Here is a 20,479-nt window from a genome sequence, read left to right as displayed (position 1 = left end):
CCCATTACTATCACCTCAGAGCTCTTCACTGCTTCAGCACTCGCTGACAGACTGTCAGAAAAAAAGAGCAATGGCCTGTGAGAGACATATGGGGCTTCTTATTGTAGCATTCACACTGTATATTTTGATGTGTTCTATTTAATTCTGTTTTCCAGATTTAACCAAGGTGGGAACATAACGCACCAGTGGAGGAAAGCAATAGACACACATACAGTATAGATAATGTGTTTCTTTTTTAAAAATCATTCATATTTATACTACAGCTTATTTAGCTGTAATTGATTGCACAATTTCTAAAATTATGTGAGATTAATCATGCTTTTTAAAATCTGTTGTGAATATACCTTAAAGCAGGGGTTTTCATTTTTCAGCATTTTTCAGGTCAAGGACCCCAAACGGATGGAGAGATTAAGTAGGGACCCCCTCCCTACTATATGTGTTCTATATTAAACCGGACCTTATTATAATTTTGCATTAAAATATTAAGATAAACATAACTGACATAAACATAAAGATAACATCTGCCTCCATGTATCCCCTTACTAACACATGTTTGCTTCATGTTAATGTGGACTTAAAGAAAATTAAAAAATATATATATATATATAAAATGCATAATCAACCAACAATTTTGCGACTCCCCCCTGCAGTACCTCTGTAGAACCCCTAGGGGTCGCAGAGGTACTGTTGAAGACCTACGCCTTAAAGGGATATTTTATTTTACAGCTTAGAAGCTGTATTTGCCTTTCCAAAGACCAAGGTCAATAATTACTTTTATTACTGTCTCGTTGAGCTGTGAATCACCAAGTTGACATCGGGTATGAAGAGTTACTTCCTTTGAAATGATTTGTACCATTTTGACGCCTTAGCAACACAGAGCATACGCAGACCATGGCAGCTTAGCTGATGCGCACCTCAACAGAAATGTAACTACGCGGAGCGGTGATTGGTCCGCTCGGTAGTATTGTGTTTCCACTTTAGTATTTCCGTCTGCTTCTCCATCTCCACAATTTTCAAATTGACTGTTTTGGATCAATACAGACATTTGTATGGCTTCTCTTTGGAGAACTTTCTGTGAAATATTGGTGAAAGTTTCAGTAGCCATTGTTGAAAAAACAGACAGAAAACAGACAAAAATTAACAACTGCCGTTGGTAAAAAAAAAAAACAAATAAAGAACAACAACAACAAAAAAAAACCCCACAGCGTTTGGGTGTCATTGTTACAGATGGAGCCAGACTTAGCTCACACGTATAAATGGCTTGCACTGCCGTTGGCTATGTTAGTAGGTTACAGTGTCCTAAAAGAGCCTTTACAAGTTGGCTCAAAACATACGGCGTGTGCTAGTTGGCCGTCGGCTGTAGTCCTTGCCCGGAGACAGGCGACGTCTGATGACGTCACAGTCCAAGCTAAATTTCCGGTAGACATTTATTATGAGTTTGCTTCCAGGCCTTAACCCGCAACTTTGTCCCGTACAGTGGTGTCAAACGAGTCTCATTCTGACAGATCCCCATAAGTAGTTCATATTCTTACCCTGACTAATTCATAACATCTTATTTTAAGGAGACAGCCTTAAACTATAAGGTCAGACGGGGATTTTTCTCACTTATGCAACTCTTCCACTGAGTTGTGCCGACTGTGTGCAGAGACTAATCAATTTAATTCCTCACAAACACATAAAGATTAAGCTAATGTGATGTGATTAGTAATTAAAGTAAGCCAATTATTAGACCTGCTGGTGATGAACTAGCTTACTAATGAGGCGAATATGCAAATCTAAAATATTTTCTTTGTATTAACTCTCTCAGATCTCCGGATGCCTTTTTATGGTTGTGGCTGCCGTGTGACCGCGTATTCCTTTTCACGACGGCTCCTCCATTCAGGATCTTTACTCCTGAGGGAGGTGAGCACTTATAAAATATGAAAACGTATAAAAACACATATGGACGGACACACATGAACGTACGCAGTCAAAACAAGCATGTGTGTGTGAGTGCAGGCGCACACGAGCCCTATGAAATAAATATCAAGTACATGACAGGTAGATGATTATGTAAGACGTCTTAGGGAAAGGGGGGAAGGAAAAAGAAGACAATGTAGGAAGGGGGAGGCCATGACAGGACGAAACACAAGGAAAACGCTAGGAACTTCGAAAGTGCACACACAGTTAACCCTTTTTATACAGCATAAATCAGGGGGAAAACAAGTCTACTGCACATGATGCTAATGAGCTCCCAGCTGATGGATATAGACATAACAACACACTTGTGCACAGATGGTCCCTGTTAGGCTGACATGCAATAACATCAAGAGGCACATATACAATGCTTCTTCAAACGTCCACAAAAAACAACTATGTATATGCAGAAACGCACTCTCACACACAAGCACACACACACACCTGGGAGCTGCCGAGGCTAGCTGCAGCGGCTATCCATCAGTTAATGGCTAGCCGGCAGCCTTAATGCTCTTTTAACTGCTGTCATTTACAGCGGCGGGAGCAGAGGACGAGACGGGCTCAGTTATCAAACACCTGCTAGAGGAGAGGTGTCACGCCAAATTAAGCATGTTTTCCCCGGGTACAACGTTGTCTTGAAGATGGGGAAGCACATCAAGACGCGACTGTAAGAATTCCCGGCAGAGCACACACGAGATGTGCCGAGTAAACAAGTCGAATGATAATATTTCAATATGTTTTTCTTGTTTTCTTTTTTTTTTTTTTGGTGCGAGCGAGCCTTTAATGGTGGAGGGCAATGATATGGAAAACGCTGCATTGGGCTTTCAATTAAAAAAAAATACAACCGCTATAATTACCAACTAATGGAGCAGAAAAAGGACCAATAATCATCTTTGACTATTTGTCACACAGTAATGTATGTTGTGGGTGGCCGGGTGGCTTAAAGGGGTACTCATGTATTCAACACAGAGGCCGCTGCTTGAGCTAGTAGCAGCTATGGTTTCAGTGAGGAAAGATACTGAATGGCTCCATCCCAGGACTCTTATATTGGTTCATTATGGTTATTATAGTGAAATCAAATATGTATATGCAGGAGCCCTTTAAAACTATTCCAAATCACACTGTGGTACAATTTACTATGACATAATCTAAAACTTTATTTGGACACATATGATGTATTGCATTGTTTGCATTCTATATCCTAATTTCTTCAGTATAACTACCATAATTATAAATACATCAGACATTTCTCATTAGTGCCTGTATAGTACTACGGTACATTAAATCTTATTATAGGGGGGAAACTACATGTGGTAAAAACATAAGGTTTCATTCCCAAACTATGCACAATGATAATTGACATTTATCATTTAAATATATATATATTTTTTATTGGCATCCATTACATGACACTGACCTGAAAGAAGATACAGGTTTTGCACTACAGATCGAACTCTTTACCTCCAAACTCCAAAGAGTTGAAGATGCTTTACTCACTTAAATCACCCTAAGACTAAATGGACTCACCTGTTCTGCGATGGCCCAAAATCTGGACTCCAGCACCTCCAGTGTCATCTGCACTCCAATTGCTACAGACAGAGAAAGGAAAGAGGAGACAGAGACATTGGTTACGTTCAAGAAAATATAACCAGGCAGCAAATTTGGAGGCTTAAACATCTAACAGGGAAGCGTCAAACGTGATCAAATGTCTACTCTACTCCAAAGCAGAAATAAACAGGTTTACAGCCTGGTACAAACTCTATAGTTAAGTTCTTCATTCATGGGAACTGTGCACAGGGGGGATTTTTATGTAACACGCCCGTTTAAAATATAACAAGACTTATAGTTATGCATAATTTAGGGTGTGGCCACCCTGAGTGACAGTGGAATACCGTTAAAGCTCTTTGCTGGAGTTTTAATTAACACTAACGAGACGTAGGACAAAGCTCGGTCAACCCGCGTCGAGTTTCAAAGCTGCTCCTCTTTTTGTAAAAAGTAAGATTCCTGCTGCTCCAATAACTCCTCTCTTGTGTGAGTACTGTGGGGCAGTATTTTAAGTAGTTAGAGGTAATAAAATAGCAGCAGGGGCGGAGGATTCTCGAGCGGCAATAGCAGCCCTGCTAATAGCAGAAGGAAAGAGAAACTTTAGTCTAGCACTTTAGAAGAAATATCATTAACGAGACGATTAACGTCCCCCCGGGGGGAGAGGCTCTCGGGCTGGAGGAGCAAGAGAGGACCTGCTGTACAGATCAGCGCTGCCTTCACAAGTCAACTTATGAAAATCCTTTTACAGTAACCGGCCTTCTGAGCCTCGGCAGCGCTGCGTGAACTGCCTATTCTTAGACAGTGTGTGTGTGTTTGTGTGCATCCGAGCTCTCCTTATAACGTAGCAATCTCTGTTCCGAAACATTAAGCCTAGAATTAGCGAGTTTGTACGTGAATCGCACACACGCGCACACACACACACACACACACACACACACACACGGCGGAGTGATTGCTAGTGTCAGCTTAAGGCTGTGTGTCTGTCAGCATTTCGTTCGGCGTGGTAATGCGAAAAGGAACTGTAATTGCATAAGTTCTCAGCGCGCGCATACTGTATACGCCCACACACACACACAACAAATACACACACTCTGCGAGAGAAGATATGACACTTCATATTAGCATCAAAGACTCAGCGTTTTTTCTCTCCCGGCGCGCTTTGTACAGCCACTCAGGGAAAGCCTCCGCTGTGTTGAAATACACAAAAACACATATCCCTGCACGCGCGCGCGCACACACACAAACACACACACCTCCTCACACACATATTGTCAGCATCACAGCATGCACTAATGCCTTTCATTTATATATTTATTTATTTTTAGCCCAGAGACAAATTTAATTTGAAATAGTTCAAGCAGTACGCGTGTAATTATTTAATGTAACACACCTCCCTGCCCCCCCCTCACACACACACACACACACACACACACACACACATCCTGGGAAATATTACACAGTACATAATCTCACATAGGCAGACCTTGTTCCTGAGCACGGTGGTTTGGTTGTACTTATTGCCATTCTTGTGTAAGCGCTCCAGCTGGTGCGTGCTCATTTTTTTTAAACCAATCACAAACCGTCATGGGTGGTGCTCAACCCACAACGCAGCAGCAGCAGCAGCAGCAGCAGCAACAACAGCGGTGGTGGTGGTGGTGCCCTTGGAAAGTAACGCTGGGGGAGGGTAGGAGATGTGCCCATAGGGGGGCGAGTGGTGCCATTAAAATGACTAATGTCTGAAAATAAAACGCTGCAAAGTCAGGCAGAGACTCTGTGGAATGTACGAAATTACTTCAACTGACTACAAAATCGAATAATTGGTGCCCTAGAAGAAAAGCTTCGGGTCCACTTTAGTTTAGAGTTTTCTGGACTCATTCAATTCAATTAACTTTTATTTATATAGCTCCAGTAGCAATCCACATTAACTTGAGACTCATTACAAAATCCAGTGCGTGAATCTCCAAGCACTTAGGGGATGGCGGCTAAGAGGGAGGTGGACAGAACAGAAAAGAAAACAATTGTCGGAAAGTTTTCGTGACGTGGCACATTCCACTGGATGGACAATGTGCAAATGTAGAGGTTCTCCTTGTTGTGTCCTTTGAGGTTCGGGAAACAGAAACACGCCGACCGCGGACAGAGGAGGACAATGCTGCGTGACATACTCCAAAATACACAAAGTAAGGCTTTATCCCCTCTGTCTACATCTGATGAGTCAGACTACAGAAGACAAGGGTATCAGTGTAAACCGTGGATTTGCAGCACCGTGCCAGAAATGTGAATACATTTCTTTTTTTTTTTTTTTGCCTTCCAGGCAGCTGTTGCTTCCATTCATTTCACTTTTAAATTTAATTAGCGTAAAATGTGCTTTCGTTGTGTAATCAGTCACAGCGAACGCGGATTTTTTTTTGTAACGCTGTCGTGAGGCAACAGGAGCGAGCGCAATCTGAAGGCTGTTTGAAGTCGTAGGGGGCAGTTGTGGTCAGAGAACTGAGCGCACCTCTCTCAATTATGCTTGTAAAATGCTATTAGGTGCTGAATTATGGATTACTAGGGATAAGAATGAACCATGAGCTGGATGTCCTTGCGGAGATCCGGATATTAGAAGGACAAGAGGCCAACATGTTCTGTCTTAAAAGGTGTGTTTTCACGTGTGTGTTTTAAATGTGTTTTCTTGCGCGTTGCAGATTTTGACAAATCCCTTGAAAATCAGTCGTGACTCTGAATCGTGCCTGTGATCAGTCAGAAAAAAGCAGAAAGGTGTTCAGCTGATTGAGGAGTTGTTTATCTGCTTGTGCAGTTTGGACAGATCCACAAAGGTTGTTCAAAACTTTTTATAATTAAGAGAAAGCTAAACAGATGTGATCACATGTCACTACCCATGTCTTGGGCTGAATCCGATTTTTTTTGCACGCCTCCTAAACACTGCTAGTGACCTTAAAGTCATCTACCTTCGCTGTAATCTCAGATAAAGTGTTGGAAGGCCGTCACAGAGGGCAGCAGTAATCTCCCTTCTTTGAGGTGGAGGCTGATAGGACAAATTTAATTAAAAGCACCACCACACTGATCCCCGTGCGTCTGTTTTCCTTCATTTTGTGTGTGCTTAGCTTGAAAGCATTTAACTCCTGAAGCGCGTTCGTTTGTATACAACTGGGTGCACAAAGACCTTGACCTTGCGAGCAGACAAAGGAAAATGTGTGTGTTGCTTGTGTGAGTGTGCACGTCTTGCACACTCAAGGTCTGAGGTGCAATTAGCGCGAGCTGCCAATCAAGGTGGAGTAGGCTTTCAACAGGAAATGAATAATGGAGAAATAAATAAAAGAATTAAGCAACCCAGAGCTGGAGTTAATTGGATATTACACTGGCGAGATGGAGGCATGAGAGACAAAGAGATGTGAACTGTGAATGACTCGGGGGGGGGGGGGGGGAGATTGTGCGAGAAACGGTGCCTGAAAACAAGGGTGAACAACACGGAAAACATGAAAAACAGCACAAGGTGTTGACCTGGCCTACAAATTCACTAGATCCCAAACTGATAAAGTATCTGTGGGATGATCCAGAGAGGCCCCGCCCCTCAACCCATAGAAGACAGTGGCAAATTAGGCCACACCCCCATTTGGGTGAAAAAAGGTAAAGACAAATCCCCCCGTAATCAGTGTTTATTTTGTGTTGCTAGCATTTGTTGGACGGAAAGCAAACGTTAGTCAGGCAGACACATATATAATATACAATAATATGATGATCTGTGACATTACGTAGAAAAATAGGGGTCGTGTGTCTATATAGCCTACAGACCGAGAAATGGGTGAATGAGCTCATTCAGTGGCCGGAGGTGTCATACTTGGACATTTACTCTATTATCTCATTGAATTGCTCGGTCATGTGTGACATTTGTCATCAATTCATAATGATTCCATAATGTTAAACTAATGAATCATGACATAAATACAGCATGAAGCTTAGCCGACGTTAAACCTTTCATTAAAAAAAAAAAAACCTTTACAGTAACATAACTCTCTGCTCTGTCGTTACTACTGTCATTTCAGTTCAGCATCAACATTGACTACATTGACTTTTTAACATGAATTTTTAATTAAATATTAAAATTATTAATTTTAACATTACAACATTACAACAACTCTGATGACTGAAATTAGCTAACGTTAGCATCATCATGATTAAGTGTTTGCTGCACACATACAACATCAGCAATCAGGGCCTTGCAGCTTTCAATCTTTGTCCATCCGTTTTATGGCCTGAAGCCATACATTTCTTCGATTTTTATCCCTCTCTCTAGAGGGAAGCGTAGAAAATCTCAGAGTTTTATCTTTTAAGTTGTTCAAAGAACAATACGCAACGCAGCAACATCTCCTTTGTTTTCACCCATAAGGGCGTGGCCTTACCAGTGACGTAAGGTTACTCTCTTCCCCGACTAATAACATCCTGTTACCAGGCACCACATGCTCAGAAAGACACATGTCCATTCTCTGATGAGTTACAACTGTTTTGGAGGCACAAGGGAGACGTACACAATATTAGGGCAATGGTCATAATTTTATGCTTGATTGGTGTATGTGTGTATATACTGTAGAGTAAGATAAGTAGTTGAAAACTAGCAGAGACAGCATAATGTCATAGGGACAAATACAGTAGAAGAATACAAGTGATGTTGTTAAAGAGCCAAAAAACCTTCATAGGGAGGTGGGGGCAGATGGATGGGTCCACTTTGAAACGATGCACCAATGTCCCTAACTTCCCGTTTCAAATAAACAGTTATATATTTTACTTGCGAGGCTATGTTTAAATCACCTTTTTAAGGATTGATTGTTGTCGCGATTAAAGTGAAAGAGTCAATACTGACAGATGGCGGGAAGTGTTGTGGCAGCCTAATACTGGCTGTAAGACACAAACCCCGAGTCTCTGGGGCTGCAGTCTGACGCTTTGTACACCCACCAATCCATCGTCCGCGGTATCCAGTGCAGAAAGCGGTAACTGTGGAGCTCTGTAAATGGGAGCCTGTTCACCTCCACACATATTTGATATCTTTTAAGGTGTTTATGTGTACATATGTGTGTGTGTGTGTGTGCATTGTACCGAGGTGGCACAGGAGGTCAGTTTGTGTTAAATGACCAGTGAGGAGAGGGAGCGTCGGTTCCCCTTCGTAAGACCCTGGAGAAAAGTCTAAATATATATGAACACACACAAAACGAGAGCCAATAAATTAAAGTGGGACAATGGCTAAGTCTCGGGGCACAGGGGGGCACGCTGAAAATAAGGCCACTGGTGAAGAGGCCATCCTATTTGCTTCATTTTCACACACACACTTGGTAACAGTGTGCTTTCTAAGAGATGTATGACGCAGGAATAACATTCACAATAGTCTACTTTCTAAAGACGAGTACAAAAGATGAAGCTAGCGAGGAAAGTGGCAAGCCAGAAGGACACACATCCGTAGAGAGTGTCAACAGAATACAGACATTGTAATTAAGCGGAACAGATTAATTGCAGTAATGGAGTCAGATGGCACAGGTGGTGAGAGAATGATGGATGGAGAATGAAGAGAGACGAGAGCGTGGACAGGGAGGGGATAAGACGAGAGGCAAAGGGGATGAAAGAGGATGAATTGATTTTTAATAATCTTAGGAGCTGGAAACCCTTTTTATTTCAACCAAGCGAGGCTATTAATAATAGAGCCAGGGAGATCAAATGGTTGTGCCTGAGCCTGTATGAGGGTATGTGTGTGTTTCTCATCCTATTTGTGTGTGTGCACAAACAGAAAAAACAAGTGGAGGTGGGATGTGAGAGGAAAACAAGGAGGGTTAGAGTATGTGTTTGTTTGAGAGCTAGTTTTAAATTTACACATAGTCACAAACAATAGTTATTGTTGTTGTTTGAGTTGTGTTATCACTGCTTTATATTGTGGTGCCTTTGGACTAAGAGGCAGCCTCCGGGATTTAAAGTGCCGAAAGCTGCAGTTCCTCTAATGGCCACTTGAGGCTGGCTTCTGGTGCAAGTTGATTCCCAATGACTTCTAAGTAGAAATATTCAAATGTACAGCAGAAATAAACATGTTTACCTTGTGGAATAACTACACAAAAATGTTCTGGTCTCAGTAAGTTGATTCCCAACGACTTCTATGCAGAAATATTCAAATGTACAGCAGAAATAAACATGTTTACCTCCTAGAATAACTACCCAAAAATGTTCTGGTCTCAATAACAAATTGCCAAGTTCAAAACAAACATACTGGGGTAAATACTTATGTAACGCACCCATTTAAATAAAATCAAGACTTAAAGTTATGCCCCCCATACGGCATCTCTGTTCCCACAGGTATTGCCAAGATGGCGTCGACCGTTCACCACCCCTGCATTAAGCTTCAAAATTGTTCTTTATCAAACTCTTGTTTCTATGTAATACACTCAGCCACTTACTCCCAGTTGCACTCGGCTACTTCGTCTCTGTCACTTGTTCTTCAGCTCTGGCAAACAATCATTGCTTGGAGACACAAAACCTTCATACATGAGCACACAGCGCGCTAATGTCGCCACATACTGATTAGCTTAATTGACAAGGATTTATTTGTAGCTTTGCAGCATTCCACATTTAAAAGTGAGGTTGTTTTATGATATAATTACTTTTCATCTGAACAAATGTCAGACTTACCATGTTTTTTTTTGTTTTTTTTTCTTCTTTTCTGTTCTGGTTTCTTATACATGGACCCACTCGGGGTCGTACACTCACAAATCTACACTTCAACGATGACAAAGACACAACTGCAGGCACACCGACAGGCACACAGATTACAGCTTCCTCACTGTGAAATGGCTTTTATGTTCTCTTTCCCTCTGTCTCTTTCACAAATACACAAACACATAATTACAGTTTTCATCGACAAATGTCAAACATTCTTCGGAAAGACATAGAGAGGCAGCTCAGGACATTTCTTCCACTCCCTTTTCAACTAGATTTCTCTTCCACCGTTCTTTGTATTCTTTGTATTCTCTTCAATATGGGTCATTAATGCCTGTAATAATTCATTCATTCCGCCCTCTCCTAATAGCTTTGGATTGAGTGTTTTGGGGCCTATTATTGCTGTAATAAGCTTCCAGTAACACAAGAGGACAAACAGCATTAAAACCCACTAATGAGGAGAATTTCTCTGAAGACTTGAATGATGTAGCCAGTTTGTTATTTTATTTCTGCATGTGTCAGAAAACTATTAGGTCCTAGTGTAAATTATAAATGAAGCTTTTTTTTGTCTCCCAGAAGACCCTCTCAACAGCATTCTGTTTCCTCTTAAAGTATCCCAGGGTGTGTCAGGGCCTGCCGATAAATTCTAGGTCTAAACCAAAGCGTAGGTTTGGGCGATACTGGGAATTTTGGTATCGATCTGATACCAAGTAAACACTGGGCTAGTATCGCCGATATCAATGCCGATACTTTTTTCTTGAAATGTCATGGTCATTGAATAACCACGCAATTTTCATTGGTGTCGATACTACACAAATTTAGATTGTTACACCCAGTCCTACCAAAGGGCTCTAGCCATTATTTTTGGTCACAACCAACTTCAGGAAAATAGGTGAGAGCCTTATCTTATGGCTCTCGAACCTTGACAGTTCGATATAATCACATAACTCCACCACCACCACACCCAGCAGCCTGTCCATGCCCTTGAACTTCTTTGCTTGGGGCAGAAACTCTCGCTCAAAGAGAAGTAATACAAGGCAATCAAATCATTATTATCAAGTTAAATATTATCAGAGTGGTAATTTAACAAGTCGTACATTTTTAATAAAGTCTATCTATTTAACACGAGTAGTAGTCGTTTTTTTTGTTCTTATAAAAGAGCCTCAGACTACTTCTGATTTCCATGTTTTGGAATTGAGGCAGATTCTACTCGTATTCCACTTTGTAAGAACCATCTTTCTGACTAACACGTCCCATCCCACAATGTTTGTCAAGGTTTCACAACACTGACAAAAATGAAACTCGTTCCACGTGCGCAGGACTGAAAGACCTATTCGGCTATGAATACCAGCATCACTGTTTGTGTTTCCCAAAAGCAGCAGCGAAAGCCCGGGCAGATAACATGACTTTCTGATGGAGGGAATTCAATAAAACTGATGTTGCCAGGCAACAAACTTCGCTCAAGCCGGCGTACAGAGTTGTTGCAAATTCCGGTCGGCTGCTCGGAGAAAAAAAGAGAACTTCACTCGGAGCTGATTACAATGATAGGTTTGAAAAGAAATCCTTGAGGTGTGAACGCGTGCACGTCACACACGTACCTACCTGCCACACAAACGTCCGCACATACAGATGATAGAAAAGCAGGGGAAAAAAAAAAACTTAAGAACGTGACCTCACAGAACCTTTTAAACTTCAGAAACACAGACATATGCTCACAAAATAGACGAAAGGAAAATTACAAATGATGATAAGCAGTTAAACTTGACCTTTGACCTGAAACTTTTTTTTTAAATAAGTTTTTTTTTGTTACAACTTCAATGAAGGCACAAGAACACACACACACACACACACACACACACCTCTGTGGCAATGCTCGCCAACCTCACAGGAGTTACCAGAGGCAGCACTGACATCACGTTACCAAAGCAACAGGCAGAGCGCGGGGATTGGACGAAAAGGGTGATGACTCAACCCCTCTCCCTCCTCCTCCTCCTCCTCCTCCTCCTCTTCCTCCTCCTGTCTCTCTCTTTCTGTCTCTCTCTCATCTCTCTTTACCTCTTTCTAGAAGTGTCTCTCACTTTGTCAACTTTTTCGAGCATCAAGGACGCAAAAGCGAGGCACATGCACAGACACATGATATTCTGCAATTAAAGAATGGGAAGGGGTGACACGTGGCTAGCTCAGAATCGCACACGGAAGACACATGCACAGACGCACAACCATTATCTAGACAAGACCGGAGACTCAAACTAAATAATGTGGACAGAAGGTACAAGCAGACGCCGTGTTCTCTGAGGAGAGAGAAAAAAAAAAATGAAATGATTACACAGCTTTTTTTTTTTTTTTTTTCATGAACAGACTGACACATCTGGGTGATGATTTTGTCACTCTCCTGTTAAACAAGGCGAGACAGAAGTGATGGAGTGTTAAATGCGTGGCATGTTTCTTTAAAATGGACATGAACGCTGTTGACACCGGTTATGTGCCGGTACATGTGTGGACCTTCTAAGTCGGCAGAGCCCACCTTAAGTTAACCTAGTTTCAAAAGCCTTCCTTGAGTGGGGCTGTTGGAGGCACGCTCACTAAATCATTCATAGTGGAGAGACAGGGAAAAGCATGTCTCTGTGTATGTGTGTGAGGGAGGAACAGTGAAGGCAAACCGCTGTGCTCTTTCTCCTGCTCTCAGTGTTTACGTGGTTCCCTGTGCTTGTGACTGGGGCAACTTTACCACACGTCCAGAAGGAACTCAGGTGGTGGCATATTGAAGGACTATCTATCAACTGTTCACAACATGAAAGGAGATTGGATGTTTCATTACCTGGCTAAGCAAATGCAATTATCAGGAGTGGTAAACAAATATTGATATGGCAATATATCGCAATATTTTTTCTAATTAATATCTTAATATCGATTTTAAAAGAAAAAAGTCATGTTTTGGGCCATTCGTGAACAACTTCCGCACCTCCATCACCACTTTTACTGTACAAGTGACTTAGACTTGGACAGGCTTTAATGATACATGAGGGGAAATTACTTTGTCAGAGTAGTTTAGTTGCACATGAAACTTAAACGCTCTTGAAAAACACATAATGATAAAAATAAAATAAGATTAGACGTACATGTATACAACATGTATTTTAACTGCATTTAGCATTTCTCAAATATCACAACATAATAATATCGCAATGATGTATCGTATCGTGATATGTATCGTATTGTGAAGTCTTTGCCAATACCCACGCCTAGCAATTATGGCACCAATTATATGTAAATTTTATGAGCATAGTTTTTTTTTTTTTTTTTTTTTTTTTGGCGCAACATCTCCTACCACAATATATAGACAATACTTGTATTTTAAGTATTTTTTAAGTATTTGAATGACTGAAATGTGCCTATCATGCCAGGTCAACTTGTGTGAGGATGTGTATAGTCACTGGAAACAGGCTGCTTCAAAATTGTGATATATATATATAGTGACATATAATGTTATATGAAAGTAATTATGCATTATTGTCTTGAATATGTCATAAGAAGAAATCATTAGAATATAAGAAACAATTAAAACAAGAACCTAATTTGGGAGAGGGCACTGACAAAAATTCATATATCTTAAATTGGGGGAATTCTGGGAAACTGTTAGAGCTACTATAAGATGGGAGGCTAGGAACTATGCAGATCAGTTTATTAATTCAAGATGAAAATAGCAAAGATAAAATCATGTATTTGAGTGTTCAGGTTAACACTCCACCACCACCACCACCACCACCACCACAGTTGGGTCCGATTAGAGCCAACTGTACGGGACACACATGTGCAAACAACAGTTGCCGTGGCTTCAGATAAATAGCTTTAGCTCGGACAGTAACTCACAGTCAAAACCAGATGAGTCACGTTTATTAAATCTACGTCCTGATTATTGAACGCTCGTACATTAAATTCCTATTGATCCTCTGAGCTCACTGTCGATAACAATGTAAATCATTCCTGAAAATCTTGAAACGCTTCCTCTAAACTGTCAGAGAGAAAAACGTGAAACCATTTCCACCTTCCTTTTACTTTCGTGATTCCCCTCTTGGCTTCCTCCTCCTCCTCCTCCTCCTCCCTCTACTTTCCTGTCTCTCTGTAAGACGACAGATGGTCCACGCTCACCTCTCCCCTCTTTACCTCTCAACTATCCCACTCGCTTTCCCACACAATTCTTCTTTTTCTCTTTCTACTTTCACTCCATGTTGTTTTGTTTTTTTTTTACCTCTTTCTTGTTCTCCGTCTTATTTTCCTCTCTTGTTCCTGCCCCACGCCACCCCCGCTCTCTTTCTTGCCCTCTCCCTCTCCTCGAGGAAATCCCTCTCCGCCATCTGCCTGGCTCTGATGAATTCAGCGCCTTTCAGAACAAATCAACTTGGCCAAATTAATGAGACTCTCCGAGGGGATAAACTTTATGTGACCGCGCGTGTGTTTGTGTGAGTTATTGAGCGCGTGTGCGTAACTAAAATGCTTCATAATCCGTCGACCGTACCACTTGATTCATCCTGCAGCGACAGATAGCGCGCTAAAGGGAAATACAACGGACATGGCTCGCTGCACACACTGAGTTTCTTGAACTGCTATAGGTCACGGTCCCAGATGGGCCCATTATTTGGTCATGGCCACTTGTTTGCTTTTTCTGTCAGGTTTCACGCAAACAGTTTTCATTATACTCTGATTATACTTAGTATTGTATATAAACGTTTTATAAAATATGCATTAAAGGAGATTAAAGAGCACAATAGCCAAGACTGGCTTCTAATAGTGGACCCAATGTTATTTGCTTAGAAGAGTCTATGTCAACTTCTTTCCGGGTGGAGGGGTCAAGCTAACTAATTTGAAGAATTATTCGATTAGAAATTGAACCATGTAATTCAGTTTCAATTTATACAAAAAAAACTAAATTGCAAAATTAACATCCTAACATTCAATATCAGTCATTATTATTATTTTATTTATTTATCTATTTTGTAGCTAGGGAACATTAGTTTTATAGCTTCATAAATTTACTCTCCATCTTTCCAACAACAGACTAGATGATGCCTTTGTGAAAACTCGGAAATTCTAAATTCCAACTCTTCCGACTTTCGATATCATAGCGTTCATGTTACAGGTTAGCTCAGAGGATAAAAAGTAAGTGTGGTACACTGTCACCGTTTGCTGAACATATTTATTTTTGAGGCAGTAATTTTGTCTTGAATGCAGCATCAGCTGCAGCTGGATCTCAACCAAGCTTCCCAAGACCCGCCCCCACCCTACTCCTGATTGGCCAGTGATGTTAGTTTGGAGAGGGAAAGCTACGTTACACTCATTCCACTGGTAGGCGCACTCAGTTTTTACTATTCGAACCTGACAATAGACACTTTTTAATGTCTTTCTAAATATCTTAAATAAATGTGCAATAACATCACATATTTTAAAAACAAATATAGGTTTTATCTAAATATTTGGAGCCAGATCATTTTTAAAACTATTTTTTACACAGTCTTTTACACAGAAATGATCTTAATTATATTTAATGTGTAGAATATTCAAAATAATGCATGATTTCTGTTTTGTTTTTGTGTGTAATAACCTGATATAGAGGGAGCAGAACAAGAAACGCTTACAGAATTGCTTTCTACTGTTGCTGGAAATGAATGCAACTTGTACTTGCTTTTATGCGTTAATAGCTCGAGAAAAATAAAGATCAAATCAAATTATGGGAATCACTAATGAAATAAATACATTGTTTAAGCTTGAGGTCACCATTGGAAAAAGCACTCACAACTTATCGTATTTCCAGGAGTTTCTAGAGTCTCTTCATTGGATCTTTAAATCACTCAGGTGAAAAGGTGGATGTTACTTAATTTACCGTATCATAATAGGCCAGTAAATGTTCTTTTATTCGAGTCTATTTTATCGACCCCTTTAGTGAAATATTAAGCAAAGGCTTTAAAGCTCAATAGGAAAACAAAAGAATCAATGATGCAACGAAGGTTTGTATATATATATATATATATTGTATAACATACACAACAAAGATGTATTTTTCTTCTCTAAAATGACAAAAGGGCCTTTCTGGAAAAAACGTGAATTAAAACACGATTGATGTTTAATGTAGCAAACCTCATTGACCATATTGACCAAAGGGCCATAAAACTGTCCGATCAATATGAGGCTGATTCACAGATGATAGGAAAAGCTGATGAATGGGAGTGCGGACTCCTGGGAGGCGACCATAAACATATACTATCCTCCTGTTCCAGTGTGTGTGTGTGTGTGTGTGTGTGTGTGTGTGTGTGAGCGTCTGCGTGTAAAGAGATGGATAGTGCCTCGAAGTCACTTGCTCTATGCAGGAACTCGTGGTAGTAGCGCTAAACGTGCCTGGCCAGACCTGGTGTTAGTACAAAGGCTCGAGCCAATTCATCTTCACTGACACTCACCCAATAGCACAGTAAATTACAGAGCAAGCGAGGTGGTGGGGGTGAGTATGAAGAGACAGGAGGAGAGACAGATAGAGCGGAGGGAAAAGGAAGGCCTGAGTGTTGGCAGGGGTAGGGCGTTCCTCAATATACAGCAACTTATAATGAAGGCACCAGACTGGGTTTAAAATTCATATATCATAAATATTATAGTCAAAGGACTGTAGGGATTTAATCATGCCTCTAAGTTAATAAATAAACCAACATCCCTGTAGCTGGGAAATTAATATATCTGATAGAGAAATGCTGGTTAACACCATAAGAGCTAGACACAAAGGTTAAATAAATAGAATGCACTTCCTCGCTCCAAACCATTAAATCACTTTTCATAACACGTATTTCCTGCATCATCGATGGAACAGAACTGGCCGTAAAAGTCGCCTTGGCAGGAGGAGCTGGCATTTAAAATGGATATGCATGCCAGAAAGCCTCTATGCCAGGCACACACACACAGACCAAAAAAAAAAAAGTGGACATATCCTTTGGAAGGCAAAAATAAATCCGGCTCGCCTTCTTATCTGGTGTTAAAAATCGCTTCCTTCTCAATCAGTGAGCAAAGCCTCAAAATAGCTGCCGGAGGTGATGACACCAATCACAGTTTATAGACTGTTGTTTATAATGTTTTTTGTCTAGTAAATCTTTTTCAACATATACATACTTGGACATTTAGAGTTGGAGCTACACTAGGACACCACTCTAGATTTACATCACTCTACCAAATACAAACTACTGGGGCTAAAAAAGGAAGCAAATGCAGTTCCTCGAATCACCACTTGAGGCGAAAAGTAAGTCAAGGCGACTTCCATGTTAAAATGCTAAACTTTACAGCTTCCTAGATAATGAAGCTAATTTCCCCATAACCCGAACCGTTATGGGGTTACACGTTTAAAGGCTTAACGTGTGTGAAAGTCACGATGACAGGCGAGTGCAATCACAGGTTGCCAGTTGTCTACACAGATGTGATCGACCTGCCTGAACTTCACTCGTGCTCCACCTTTTTGCCCAGACTGGATTAGCCAAGATGGCGACGGCCACTGTCACCCACACTGAGCTCTACAACTGCTCTTTACAAATCCTATGGCACCCGTCACAGAGGGTTTGTCCATCTTATGCTCCCTACCCATGAGGGGTATTATCTGTGCTCTCTGCAAGAGCAAAGGGCAAAATGGAGCGTGACTAGCTAAGATGTCAACGAAGCACAGGGTTTGGTTTTAAACTGAACGCGGCGTCAAATATGCATCTATGAAGAAGGATTAAGAAGGTGGGAATCAAGACGAACTCGGTGCGTGAAAGAACTTTTTTTTTTTCTTCCACCGTCGATTGCTCGCAGGTTACATCACAGACAGCTGTCATTTCACGCGCTGCAAGCTGAAAGGTCACCGCGAAGCAAAGTCAAAGCCCGAGCACTGAATTTTGAGTGCAGCAACAAGGTGGGAAATCCAAGTGCTGCCACGAAGTCTGCACCCTCTGCTCTCTCCGCAGAAGAAAAACAAAACAATGACTCATTCAGATGCAAAGCAATTTTCTTGCTGATCATGTGCAGGGAGCTTATAGATGGAGGGCGTTCCGCGTCGGAGATGAGATACCGGTTGATGGTTTGTGAGCTGTCAGATGCCGACTACTGACGAAACTGAATCACTTGCACTTAAACACTAGACACCAGTAAAAAATTTTTTAAAAAACAAAGTAATTTTGCCTAATATTTCAACAGTGCTAAGACGTGTCCCAAATTCCAAGTAGCTCCAAGAAGCTAACCCTGGTCGCTGACCCTGAGCTCTGGAGGGGACGGACGGGGCTAATTAGAGAGCTAATTATTCCTTTGGGATAACATACATATACAAACAGTCATTACTATCACTGTTTAAAAGAAGGCGTCCTCTAGCAATGGAAGTCAACAAGGAAACATTTTTATAAGGAAAGGCATGTCACACTTTCACCTGCTGTTTTAGTCATTCTAGCAAATCATCCTCCATCCAGAAAAAAGCGTCCCTCTGCCAACGATAGCAGCTAAAATAGATCCGTACCGGCAAAAGACATTCAGGACATAAAGCCAGCACTGTGCCCACATTTGGACAGGAAACCAGAGAACTCAAGGCTTCAGGTTGTTTTTGTGTGTGTGTGTGTGTGTGTGTGTGTGTGTGGCAGCTGACTAGGCTAGTGTTTTCACTGGCCTCTGCAAACGCTCGGATCTGGCGACAGACACACGGTGACGCATGGTGCTGCAAAATCAGGAACAGGCACAGGTAGGTGTTGCTGACTAGTAAATAGAGAGGCTGGGTGGCACATTATTATTGATATTCCCTGTTTGGTTGAGCTTCATTTTTTTTTTTTTTTTGTTTTAGTAATTAGGCAGCTTAGTCACTGTCAAAGCTACAGTTTATTAAATTAGTTTAAAGTAGCCTTCTTCACAAATAGATGCTTTTTACTCTGAGTGGAAAAGGGGCAGAATTCAGAGTCATCCGGAGTCATTTTCCATCCTCATAATAAATATGAGTTAAAAATATCCCCCTTCGGTTTTGGTCTCTACCGGCAGCAGAAAGAAATATTTGACACTTTAGCTGCTTTATGCTCCAGTATGTTGACCCAGTAGCTGTTAAGTGTGTGCCATGTGGTCAGCTGGTTTCTCTCACACCATTTTTTTTTTTTTTTTTTTTTTAAATTGCCAGCTGCATCTTCACGTCCTAAATTTAGAAGACCAAAAAGACACCAGATTATAAAATACTCCAACTTTTAGGCGTGTTTGTTGCTATAAACGATACCTTCCACTAATCTGCAGGAGAAGCTTGGGATATATATATATATATGTATATAAAAATATACTGACACGCTGTCAGTTTTCCTCTCATAGCGCTGGTTACAGGCAGGTCGGAGGCTGCGATTAGCTGCACAGCTAGCGCCTCAGAGCTGCCATGGATTGATATATAGCTCGAGTTCACTTCAGCAGGGAGACGACAGGCCTTAAATTTCAGTTGTCTGGTCGGTAGATGGCATTTGTTCCGATCACATTAGCCAACCACGCTATTAGCTAAAGTAAATGACCTTTGTGGTGGGAGGTACCTTGAATAAACCCAGTTAGGGTTCTTTTTTTACCTCTCTGCCACTTTACGTATATGCTTTTTTGTTGTTTCTTCTTCTCCGTTATTGTCTCTGTATTATGGTGCAAATAAATAAATTACAAATTACAAACTACTCTCTCATTTAAGCGGCGGCATCTGCGCCAAGTGGTTCACGCGTGCATTCACGGCACAATGTATGTGTGTTATGTGTCGGCTATGACTCATCCCATGTAAGGCAGCAGCCAAATAATTACATGTTGTGTGCAAACAAACCAGTTCTTACCACACCCCCACACACACACACTTTTACACCCCATCAAATTGTCAATGGCGTCCGCCAAAGAAATGTTTGTTCTTTCACTGAATGACTCGGAGGACGACGCTATTAGCTATTATTTCTCTAGGATTCAGGTCTGAGCGACGCACGTGCGCACACACACTCTCAACAACAACAACATGCACAACGGGCGCACTCCTCGCACGCGCAGACACACAAAGCCGGCCGTTTACGAGAGGTGCCACGGGGAATCGAATGAAAATGAAAGCCGAGCGAGCGAGACGGGAGGAAAAAAAAAAGAAAAAAGAAAGAAAACGAGGGAGGAGAAAAGCCCATGTGGCAGAGGGAGATTCTCATCTTCACTGAAATCAGCTGATCCCTCCCCCTCCCCTCCCTCCCCTCTCCTTTCCTCCCTCCCACCCCTGCTACAGCCGTCCTCCTCACATCTCTCTTTCTGTCCCCCTTCC

General features: G+C 41.4%; 1 protein-coding gene across 4 annotated transcripts in view; it reads right to left on the bottom strand.

Annotated features, from left to right (window-relative positions):
- cacna2d4a (calcium channel, voltage-dependent, alpha 2/delta subunit 4a) overlaps positions 1-20,479 on the bottom strand; it is an 83,741-nt gene that overhangs the window by 12,464 nt on the left and 50,798 nt on the right. For all 4 annotated transcript variants that reach the window (XM_047575325.1, XM_047575326.1, XM_047575328.1 and 1 more), the window contains one exon: positions 3,484-3,545. In XM_047575325.1, the coding sequence (XP_047431281.1) occupies positions 3,484-3,545 (62 nt within the window). The remainder of the gene's footprint in view (positions 1-3,483; positions 3,546-20,479) is intronic.

The sequence above is a fragment of the Mugil cephalus genome, chromosome 22 (genome assembly GCF_022458985.1).
Source record: "Mugil cephalus isolate CIBA_MC_2020 chromosome 22, CIBA_Mcephalus_1.1, whole genome shotgun sequence".
In the NCBI taxonomy this organism is placed as follows: Eukaryota; Metazoa; Chordata; class Actinopteri; order Mugiliformes; family Mugilidae; genus Mugil; species Mugil cephalus.
This window is presented reverse-complemented; position numbering and strand designations above follow the sequence as displayed.